General features: G+C 38.8%; 1 protein-coding gene across 1 annotated transcript; it reads left to right on the top strand.

Moving 5' to 3' along the window:
- The first annotated feature begins 1,165 nt into the window (after nucleotides 1–1,165).
- LOC138341907 (uncharacterized) lies at nucleotides 1,166–5,051 on the top strand. The gene is made up of 3 exons (XM_069294091.1): nucleotides 1,166–1,265; nucleotides 1,868–2,481; nucleotides 2,550–5,051. Exons 2-3 carry the CDS (start codon nucleotides 1,871–1,873, stop codon nucleotides 4,534–4,536), a joined length of 2,598 nt encoding a protein of 865 aa, XP_069150192.1. The 5' UTR covers nucleotides 1,166–1,265; nucleotides 1,868–1,870; the 3' UTR covers nucleotides 4,537–5,051.
- Nucleotides 5,052–11,817: the final 6,766 nt, after the last annotated feature.

Below are 11,817 nucleotides of genomic sequence, written 5' to 3' on the forward strand. Positions count from 1 at the left end.
AAGATATACGTAATGAAATGAAGAATGTGGCGACAATCATGATGTGAGGTTAATGCATATGATGAGAGCAATCTTAAATGAGCTTAAGTAAATGTTACCGATACATACTCACCAATGAGAGTGTAAGATAATGAAGAGACCAGTCTCTATGAATACTCTAATAAAAATATTGAGTTTAAAACACTTAATACTAATGATGAGATGAGAAATCATCTATTGAGCTATGATGTCTTCATACTAGAAGCAAACTTCTATGATGTATGAGTTGCATGTAATGGAACTTTATACCGAGCACCGATAGGCTAGCTATGAGTGGTGATGCCTTCTTTCGGGAAGGGCGGAGGTTCACGTAATTCTCATGAGATGAGACTGTCCGGCTTGCCGGGTATGGGTCTCCATACATCTCCTAGTCTTTGAACCTATATTGCCACTATAGGGATCTGGCGGGGTTAAATTCCCATATACGCTAGCATGTTATTGAATCGCTTTGGCCGGTGATTCCACCTCTTTTCGGTGTGGGGAAGACACTGGATTTCATGATGCTCACATGATCTATGTCGGTTAAAGTTAAAGTTCCCAATGAATGAATGAGGCCAGCCTCAAACGAATCATATAAAGAAATGAATGATACCGAAGGTGTTAGGATAGGATAATCAAGAGGTGAGCTAGATTCAGGTAATGACATTAGGTCATTCCTGATCATTGCACAGCAAACCCGATGAGAGTCTTAAACTACATCCTAGGTATACCTGGTGTTCGCACTGGCCTATGAATGAATTGAAATGAAATACGAATGAATGAGTGAAGCAGACTCTGTGTTTGCTAAAGAAGGCTCCCTAGTTGAGGTCCCATATGTTGAGCCCTCATTTTGGAAAGTCTTAAAGTTAAGTCTATGATAATAAGGTCTCATGGTATACGAATGAATAATATGAAAGAAAGTATGTGTTATATGTTATGTGTTATATGAATATGTTATGTTTTGTGTGCTATACGATAATTATAATGATGCATGTCACTCTCATGGCATAACTTTCCCAATCTCAATTTGGCAAGTCCACTGACTTGACTTCCAAAAATCATGTTGTTAGGAAAGAGCTATTCTTCCTCATGCATGTCCCTGGTGTGTACTTGCATATACTCATACTTAGTACAAGTGTGTACTAATTCCATACGAACATCTACTTTTAGGTGCAAGCACAGGTGGACGCTAGAGCTACAGGTTCGTTGTTGCAGCTATCCGGACATCAGTATTCATCCGGAGTTTGGTAGGTCCTCATGCTTTCGAGGATGCTACCGTTTTACATTCTAGCGTAGTTTTAGAGTTGAGCTAGCGGAGCATGTTCCACTAGCGTTTCTTTCCTGTTTTGGTTCAAACTTTGTATTGGTGCTATTTTGGCCGATATACAAGTAATACTTAATGAATTATTTCTTTCAGTTGCTTATCTCTTAAATGTTAGATGGTTGATGATGAACGATTACGAAATGTTAAGAATGTTCAGCAAGTATGATTAAAGAATCAAAAATTTCAAATTTTCCGCTAAAATTAATCTATGTAAAGTAAGAATGACGTAAGCAGGCTTGTCTGCGACCTCTGAGAGGTCAACGACGCCGGTCTCGTCTGGGGTCTAGATTCCGGTCGTGACAAAGTTGGTATCAAAGCGCTAGGTTAAATTCCTGAAATAATGAGTTCACATCAACCACATTGAGTAGTTTCTAAGTCATGGTAGTGAAGTGCACCACTATCCTGGATTAGAGACTGCATGATGCGTAGGAAAGACTTCCCTTCTTCTTATCTTATTGTGCTTTTCCTAATGTTTTAATTCTTGGTGTTACGAACGTGTCTAACATCAACCTTGGTTTTTTTCAGAGAATGAATACCTGGGGAACTAAGGGTCTGAGGACGGGAGCAGCAGCAGCTAGGGGTAATCAGAATCCACCCCAGGCTCCAGCTGAAGGAGTGGCCATGCCAGTGAACCCAGCTGGGTTGACTGATGCGGAGGTGAGGGCATCTCTAGCCCAGATGGCACAGGCCATCACGATGCAGGCCCAAGCTATGACTGCCCAAGTCAACCGGCAGGATGTTCTGAGGGAAAACCCACCGGTTCGCAACATAGCTGACAGACTGCGAGACTTCACGAGGATGAATCCTTCAATTTTCACAGGGGCTAAGACTTCAGAAGATCCTCAGGAATTTATAGACGAGTTGCATAAGATACTGGTGGCCATGGGGGCCACTGATATTGAGAAGGCTGAGTTGGCTTCCTACCAGCTCAAAGATGTTGCACAGACTTGGTGCAAAATGTGGCGAGAAAGCCGTGTCCTAGGAGGGGTGACAGTCACTTGGGAGCTGTTCAAGACAGCATTTTTGGAAAGGTTCTTCCCTAGAGAGATGAAAGAGGCCAAGGTTGAGGAGTTCATCAACCTCAAGCAAGGATCCATGACTGTCAGGGAGTATTCCCTGAAGTTTGTGAAGTTATCAAGGTATGTGCTTCCCTTAGTATTTGATAACAAGAATGATGAGAGTACTTAACTTTGTTGAAATCATCCAGGTATGCTACTCCCTTGGTTTCTACCAGCAGGGAGGAGATGAGCAGATTCCTCACAGGAATCAATGGAGACCTAGAGGAAGATTGTCGGGCTGCGATGCTCCATGATAATATGGACCTTTCTAGATTAATGATGCATGTCCAACAGGTAGAGGACAGCCGAAAGAGGAGAGGTGTACGTGATGTTAGGAGGCCTAGGCCTCAAGATCAGGCAGGTCCCAGCCATGGAGGCCACAGAAACAATTTTGGCGTTCGCGAGCAGCCCAAATTCAAGAAGGGGCAACAGAGTGCTGGAAATTCTGACCCTCAGAGAAATACAACGCCTAGAGGAGGCAGACCCGAACCCAAGAGGGGCAATGGAGGTGAGATGCAGCGTCTAAGGAAGACTTGTACTAAGTGTGGCCGAATGCACCTTGGAGAATGTAGACAGGGCACTAATGCCTGTTTCGGTTGTGGTAAGAGTGGACACATGGTCATAGACTGTCCCCAGAACAGAGGTCAGGCTGGGGGTAATGCTCAGCCTAGGCCTACCCCACATAATGCAGCAGCAGCCGAACCTCCGAAGAGGAACAGATTTTATGCCTTGAAAGGTAGGGAGGAGCAGGAGAAGTCCGCTGATGTGGTCACAGGTATGCTGCAAGTATTCTCAACTTCTGTTTATGCTTTACTTGATCCAGGGTCTACGCTTTCCTTTGTGACTCCTCTGCTTGCCCTTACCTTTGAAATACTACCTGAAGTTCTGCATGATCCTATAGTGGTTAGTACGCCTTTAGGAGAAAATGTGAGAACCGATAGGGTATACAAGAATTGCCCAATAGTTGTGAGTGGCAAGGCTATGTGTGCAAACTTGATTGAGTTACCCATGCGCGATTTTGATATTATTCTTGGCATGGACTGGCTTCACAGCTATTATGCTTGTTTGGACTGTCGTAGTAGGGTGGTGAGGTTTCGCTTCCCTAATGGAGAAGAGTTAGTCTGGGAGGGGTACAATCCGATTCGTCCTAACCCCTTGGTTTCAAATCTCAAGGCCAATAAAATGATGGCCAAAGGGTTACTATGTCATCTAGTGAGTGTTAATGATTTAGATCATGACGTTCCTTCCATAGACTCGGTGCCTGTAGTAAGTGAATTCCTAGATGTGTTTCCTGAAGATTTGCCTGGAGTCCCTCCCCTTCGAGAGATTGACTTTGGTATCGACTTAGAACCTGATACTAAACCAATCTCAATTCCTCCTTATAGAATGGCTCCAGCAGAACTCAAGGAGTTGAAGCTGCAGTTAAAAGATCTCACGGATAAGGGTTTCATTCAGCCGAGCATATCCCCTTGGGGCGCTCCAGTGTTGTTTGTAAAGAAAAAGGATGGGACCCTTAGAATGTGTATCGATTATCGGCAGCTCAACAAAGTCACTATAAAGAATAAGTACCCACTTCCCAGAATTGATGATTTGTTCGATCAGCTCCAAGGGTCTAGTTTCTTCTCTAAGATTGATCTTCGTTCAGGGTATCATCAACTTAGAGTTAGGGATAGGGATGTCCCAAAAACAGCTTTTCGTACCCGTTATGGTCATTATGAGTTCTTGGTTATGTCATTCGGTCTCACGAATGCACCTGCTGCATTTATGGACCTCATGAACAGAGTTTTCCGTGAATACCTTGACTCTTTCGTCATAGTATTCATTGATGACATTCTCATCTACTCTAAGACCAAGGAAGAGCATGAACAACATTTGAGACTAACCTTGCAGGTACTTAGACAGCATCAGTTGTATGCCAAATTCAGCAAGTGTGAATTCTGGCTGAGATCAGTGACCTTCCTGGGCCATGTTGTGTCCGATCAAGGTGTAGAAGTGGACCCCAGAAAGACTGAAGCAGTTAAGAAATGGCCAAAGCCTCTTACACCCACCGATATCCGTAGCTTTCTGGATTGGCTGGTTACTACCGCAGGTTCGTGGAAGGATTTTCTTCCATTGCTGCCCCACTTACAACCTTGACAAAGAAGAAATCCAAGTTTGAATGGACGGATACTTGTGAGAAGAGTTTCCAGGAGCTCAAGGACAGACTCACTTCAGCCCCGGTACTTACTCTGCCTAAGAGTGGCGAGAATTACACTGTCTATTGCGATGCATCTAGGGTCGGTTTGGGATGTGTTCTTATGCAGGCTGGTAAGGTGATAGCTTATGCTTCCAGACAGCTCAAGGTTCATGAAAAGAATTATCCCACTTATGACTTGGAGTTGGCAGCTGTGGTGTTTGCGTTGAAGTTATGGAGGCATTATCTATATGGAGTACACGTGGATGTGTTCACGGATCATAAGAGTCTCCAGTACGTGTTCACGCAGAGAGAGCTGAATCTACGGCAACGCAGATGGTTGGAGCTGCTGAAGGATTATGACATGAATGTGCACTATCATCCAGGTAAGGCTAATGTTGTGGCTGATGCTTTGAGCAGGATGAGCATGGGGAGTACAGCCCACGTTGAGGATGAGAAGAAGGAGCTAGTGAAAGAGGTACACAGACTGGCCAAGCTGGGTGTACGGTTGGTTGCTCTACTAGTGGAGGTGTTTCAGTTCACCCTAGTTCTAAATCATCCCTGATAGTGGAAGTCAAGAAGGGTCAGCATCTCGATCCTGTGTTGATGGAGATGAAGGACTCAGTGTTGTTAAAAATGAATGAGTCTTTTGCTTTGGGAGATGATGGCATACTTAGATACCAGAACCGGTTGTGCGTACCAGATGTAGATGATTTACGGACCAAGATTGTTACAGAGGCCCATGGTTCCAGATATTCCATACATCCAGGTTCCACAAAAATGTATCATGATCTTAAGCAGATTTATTGGTGGGATGGCATGAAGAAGGATATTGCAGACTATGTGGCTAAGTGTCCTAATTGTCAGCAGGTTAAGGCAGAGCATCTTAAGCCTGGTGGTCTGACTCAGATTATTGAGGTTCCGACTTGGAAATGGGAGGCCATTAATATGGACTTCGTAGTTGGTCTTCCGAGGACTAGGAGGCAGCATGACTCTATATGGGTTATTGTGGACAGACTGACTAAGTCTGCCCACTTTATCCCTGTGAAGTCCACTTACAGGGCCGAGGATTACGCGAGACTCTACATTGATGAGATTGTGAGATGGCATGGGATTCCTTTGTCTATTATTTCAGATAGAGGAGCTCAGTTTACTTCGCATTTTTGGAGATCTTTCCAGAAAAGCTTAGGCACGCAGGTGAAACTTAGCACTGCCTTTCATCCTCAGACAGATGGGCAGGCAGAGCGCACTATTCAGACATTGGAGGACATGTTGAGAGCGTGTGTGATTGACTTTAGAGGTAATTGGGATGACCATCTACCTTTGATAGAGTTCTCGTATAATAATAGCTACCACTCCAGCATTGGGATGGCACCATTTGAGGCATTGTATGGCAGGAGGTGTAGATCTCCAGTTGGGTGGTTCGAGGTTGGAGAGTCATCTATTTTGGGTCCAGAGATCATTCATGAGGCCTTGGAGAAAGTTAGAATGATTAGAGACAGGTTGGCTACCGCTTACAGCCGACAAAAGTCATATGCAGACAATAGAAAGCGACCCTTAGAATTTAACGTTGGTGACTAGGTTTACTTGAAGATATCGCCTATGAAAGGGGTGATGCGATTTGGTAGAAAAGGGAAGCTTAGTCCGAGGTATGTGGGGCCATATGAGATCCTACAGCGCGTGGGTGAGGTGGCCTATGAGTTAGCATTGCCTGCGGAGCTAGCTTCTGTTCATCCAGTCTTTCATGTCTCTATGTTGAAGAAGTGCCTAGGTGATCCAGCATCAATCCTACCTGTAGAAGGTTTGGGGGTTGGTGAAGACTTGTCCTATGAGGAAATACCTGTTGAGATCTTAGACAGACAGGTCAAGCGGCTGAGGAACAAGGAGATTGCCACAGTGAAGGTATTGTGGAGAAACCATCTTGTTGAGGGTGCTACGTGGGAGACCGAGGCCGACATGAGATCCCGATATCCACATCTTTTCAACTCTTGAGGTTAGGCTTCCTACTCGTAAAACTATAGTTCCTTATCTCTTCGTATTTGTTGCTATTGGCTGATTGTACATAGCAATTAAGTTATGATCTCATTGGCATTATGAGGTGAAATGGTGGTGTCATTCGGGGACGAATGTTCCTAAGGGGGGGATAATGTAACGATTCAAAAAAAAAGAGAATTATGTAAATAAGTATTTAAGGGCATAATTGTCCTTTCACGTTTTAAATGAATAAATAAATAAATAAATAAAACAGATTAGTATTTATTTATTTTAATGTTATTTGACTAATTCTTGAATTAGTCTCCTAATCCAATTAGTCCTCTCTCTCTCACGCTTCTAAACTCCCTCTCTCACGTTCTCCATCTTCCTCACATTATTTCTGCCAAAATATCAATAATTTTCATGCTTGAAGAACTCACAAAAAAATTTTTAAGCAAAAGAAAAAGTAATCAAAACGTCAAGGCTAAGAGAGGTTCGTCGAGAGAGGTATACTTTGAAGTGAATTGGGAGTGGTTTGGAGGAGTTTTCCGGGCAGCAACATTAAAGTTTGAACATCGATTAAGGTATGAGTTTCTCTCATGGAATTCTTTCTCCAAGAGTACTTTCTTTCGGACGTTTCTTAAACTCTTGAAACTAAGGTTGTTCCCCTTCGTATGTCCTTGTCCTTAGCTCCCTAATGAATTTGTAGGATGGGTATGTTGTGCTGCTAGATTTTTGCATGAATGATGTGTTTAAATTAAATATGAATGTGTTTATGTGCGGGAAATCGCGATAATGATCATCAGAATATGATCGGAAAAAGTTGATGTATGGGTGTGTATAGGGCAGTGTTTTAGGCATTGTTTTGGGGTATATAAGTTGTTTATTTATCATGTATTTTATGTGTGAAATGGGTGTGCAATGTGATGTTTATTTTGATGAAGCATAGTGAAGTGAATGAACCATGAAATCTCCCTAAGAACTAATGTGAAACTTGATGAAAAAGTGCAGAAAAATAGTGGAATAAATTTCCAAAAACATAGAAATAGGTTTAAAAAGAATCTGGAAATTTTTGGGATGTCAAAGAATTAAAAAAAAAAACGTTTTGAGGCCTGCAGGGATCGAACCCAGGACCTCCCTGCAGCTGCCTTAACAAAAAAAAAAGGATTTAAAAAGGGAATGTTGGGGGCGGGGATCGAACCCACGACCCCCGTTCGCAAAAAAAAAAAATAAATAAAAAGGGGGGATGCAAGGCGTGGGGATCGAACCCACGACCTCAGGGCTGAAGGGGGGGTAAAAATATTAAGGGAATAAAGGTGAGGCTGTGGGGGTTCGAACCCACCACCTCACAGCCTCCATTCCCAGCGAAATTAAGAGGAAAATGAGGGGGGCTGTGGGGGTTCGAACCCACAACCTCCCTATTCAAGCGAATTTAATTAAAAATAATAATAATAGTAAATTAAAATTCTAATTAAAGTTGGAAAATTAATTCTCTTATGTAAACATTGAGATTTAATTTAGAATCTTAATTAAAAATAGAATATTAATTCTTTTATGTAAATATTGAGATTTAAATTGGAATTCTAATTAAATTAGAAAATTATTCTTTCATGTAAATGATTGAAATTTAATTTAGAATTCTAATTAAAATAGAAAATTTATTATTTCACGAAAATGTTGAGACTTAACTTAGAGTTCTAAATTTATGAATATTAGAACTAAAATCAATGAAAAATATAAATGATATCCAAATAATTCAAAATTTGGGTTCTCGTGTCCAAACCTCCGTATTGATACATAAGTCATACGTGAGTGAAATATTCAAGAATAATGTCATCTACGTAGATCAAAAATCAAAGATCTTGGCATATATACAAGATACATAAGTCTTGTAATACATAATCTTAGAAAAACAAGAATTCACTTAACGAACTATAAATGAAGCCTCATGGCTTGTATGTATAGATATATAAGTTTAACATACGTTCAAGAATAAGTGAACCTAAGATATACGTAATGAAATGAAGAATGTGGCGACAATCATGATGTGAGGTTAATGCATATGATGAGAGCAATCTTAAATGAGCTTAAGTAAATGTTACCGATACATACTCACCAATGAGAGTGTAAGATAATGAAGAGACCAGTCTCTATGAATACTCTAATAAAAATATTGAGTTTAAAACACTTAATACTAATGATGAGATGAGAAATCATCTATTGAGCTATGATGTCTTCATACTAGAAGCAAACTTCTATGATGTATGAGTTGCATGTAATGGAACTTTATACCGAGCACCGATAGGCTAGCTATGAGTGGTGATGCCTTCTTTCGGGAAGGGCGGAGGTTCACGTAATTCTCATGAGATGAGACTGTCCGGCTTGCCGGGTATGGGTCTCCATACATCTCCTAGTCTTTGAACCTATATTGCCACTATAGGGATCTGGCGGGGTTAAATTCCCATATACGCTAGCATGTTATTGAATCGCTTTGGCCGGTGATTCCACCTCTTTTCGGTGTGGGGAAGACACTGGATTTCATGATGCTCACATGATCTATGTCGGTTAAAGTTAAAGTTCCCAATGAATGAATGAGGCCAGCCTCAAACGAATCATATAAAGAAATGAATGATACCGAAGGTGTTAGGATAGGATAATCAAGAGGTGAGCTAGATTCAGGTAATGACATTAGGTCATTCCTGATCATTGCACAGCAAACCCGATGAGAGTCTTAAACTACATCCTAGGTATACCTGGTGTTCGCACTGGCCTATGAATGAATTGAAATGAAATACGAATGAATGAGTGAAGCAGACTCTGTGTTTGCTAAAGAAGGCTCCCTAGTTGAGGTCCCATATGTTGAGCCCTCATTTTGGAAAGTCTTAAAGTTAAGTCTATGATAATAAGGTCTCATGGTATACGAATGAATAATATGAAAGAAAGTATGTGTTATATGTTATGTGTTATATGAATATGTTATGTTTTGTGTGCTATACGATAATTATAATGATGCATGTCACTCTCATGGCATAACTTTCCCAATCTCAATTTGGCAAGTCCACTGACTTGACTTCCAAAAATCATGTTGTTAGGAAAGAGCTATTCTTCCTCATGCATGTCCCTGGTGTGTACTTGCATATACTCATACTTAGTACAAGTGTGTACTAATTCCATACGAACATCTACTTTTAGGTGCAAGCACAGGTGGACGCTAGAGCTACAGGTTCGTTGTTGCAGCTATCCGGACATCAGTATTCATCCGGAGTTTGGTAGGTCCTCATGCTTTCGAGGATGCTACCGTTTTACATTCTAGCGTAGTTTTAGAGTTGAGCTAGCGGAGCATGTTCCACTAGCGTTTCTTTCCTGTTTTGGTTCAAACTTTGTATTGGTGCTATTTTGGCCGATATACAAGTAATACTTAATGAATTATTTCTTTCAGTTGCTTATCTCTTAAATGTTAGATGGTTGATGATGAACGATTACGAAATGTTAAGAATGTTCAGCAAGTATGATTAAAGAATAAAAAATTTCAAATTTTCCGCTAAAATTAATCTATGTAAAGTAAGAATGACGTAAGCAGGCTTGTCTGCGACCTCTGAGAGGTCAACGACGCCGGTCTCGTCTGGGGTCTAGATTCCGGTCGTGACACCATACTAAGGTCCTATTACCCCCTGCACTTATTTTATAAGTACTTTTCTACCCCTTTTTGGCCTACGTGGCACTAGATTGAAAAAAAGTCAATCAGGGTTGGCCCAACAAAATAGTGTCATGTAGGCCTAAAAGGAGTAGAAAATTATTTATAAAATAAGTTCAGGAGGGTAATAGGACCTTAGTATAGTATAATTGTGTCTCTGAAATTTCGGGGATAGGTTAACGGTATACTTGGGCATTATCCCTTTCTAGAATAATCATGTAACTTATGCAGGAATTTTAGCCACTTGAAGATTTTGACAAATTTAAAAATAGAATTTTAAAATGAAATATATATGAAAATGACCGTATTATTGTTGATCGTCCCAACTTCATATTTCTACATAATAGAAAAACATCACATTTTGACCTATCAACTTTGAATTTAAATCAAACTTACATTAATTCACTATTCAGATTAATATATTTAAATTTAAAATCAAATAAAAGTGAAAAAATTATTATATATTTTAATGAAGAACTACCTTTTTATAATGTGGTAAACATTTTTAGTTTACTTTAATACAAATATACCATTCTATTTTGACATCTTTAAAATTTTATTTTTCAATATTAAAACTATTTTTATTTATTCTTTAATTTCAATCTAATATATATTATTAATTTATCACATTTATTTCTTTTCAGGTATATTAATTAGAGCCAAAGTAAAAGTAATTGATTATATTTTTTAAATAATGAATTTTATATTAAAGTAGGCATTTTTAGTAAATATAATGAATCGAAAAAATATTAAGAATTAAATTAAAGTAATAGTAAAATAGAGTAATGAGTAGATATCACATAGTAACTTATAAAAAAGTAAAAAGTAATAACAAACTGCGTTGATGGTAGTAATAATAACTAAAAAATTTTATAGAAATATTTAGTTTTCTTTTTATCATTCTTGATAGATTTTTATTTGCGTGAAGTTATATTTTTACATTTGATCACCATTCACTTCACATATAGAAAGATGTTTCTATAATTAATTATTTTTCTTGCTATTTTTATTAATAAATTTTTGTTAGAATGAAATTTCATTTCAATTCTTCATCGTCTTAAATGTAAATATATCATCCTATTAATTTTTATTTGTAAAATTACTTCTTACCATATTTTTTTTTATTTCAATCTAATACATATTATTAATTTTATCACACTTATTTCTTTTCCAGTATATTAATTAGAGTCAAAATAAAGGTGAAAATAAGTAATTCATAATGTATATTTTTATTAAAGTAGGTATTTTTTTAAGCATAATAAACTAATGAATAGATATTACAATGACTAATAAAAAAAGTGAAGTAATAGCAAAATAAGTTAATAGTAATAATAATAACTAAAGATATTTCTAGAAATATTTAATTTTCTTGTTATCACGTGAAATTACATTTTTACCCTGATCATTATTCACTTTATATATAGAAAGATCTTTCTAGATTATTTACTATTTTTCTTAATAAATTTTTGTTAGAATGAAATTACGATTTTACCCTTGGTTTTCCTACCACTTCACTCTTCTATATAATATCATTATTACTAGAGAAAAAAGAGAGACAAATATACCCTTTTGAACG

The sequence above is a fragment of the Solanum lycopersicum genome, chromosome 2 (assembly GCF_036512215.1).
Source record: "Solanum lycopersicum chromosome 2, SLM_r2.1".
In the NCBI taxonomy this organism is placed as follows: domain Eukaryota; kingdom Viridiplantae; phylum Streptophyta; class Magnoliopsida; order Solanales; family Solanaceae; genus Solanum; species Solanum lycopersicum.

Bases quoted from the DNA above. Each gene is read 5' to 3' on its own strand.
- LOC138341907 (XM_069294091.1), top strand. From the start codon at position 1,871: ATGAATACCTGGGGAACTAAGGGTCTGAGGACGGGAGCAGCAGCAGCT. The intron at 2,482-2,549 runs GTATGTGCTTCC...GAAATCATCCAG, and splicing joins AAGTTTGTGAAGTTATCAAG to GTATGCTACTCCCTTGGTTT.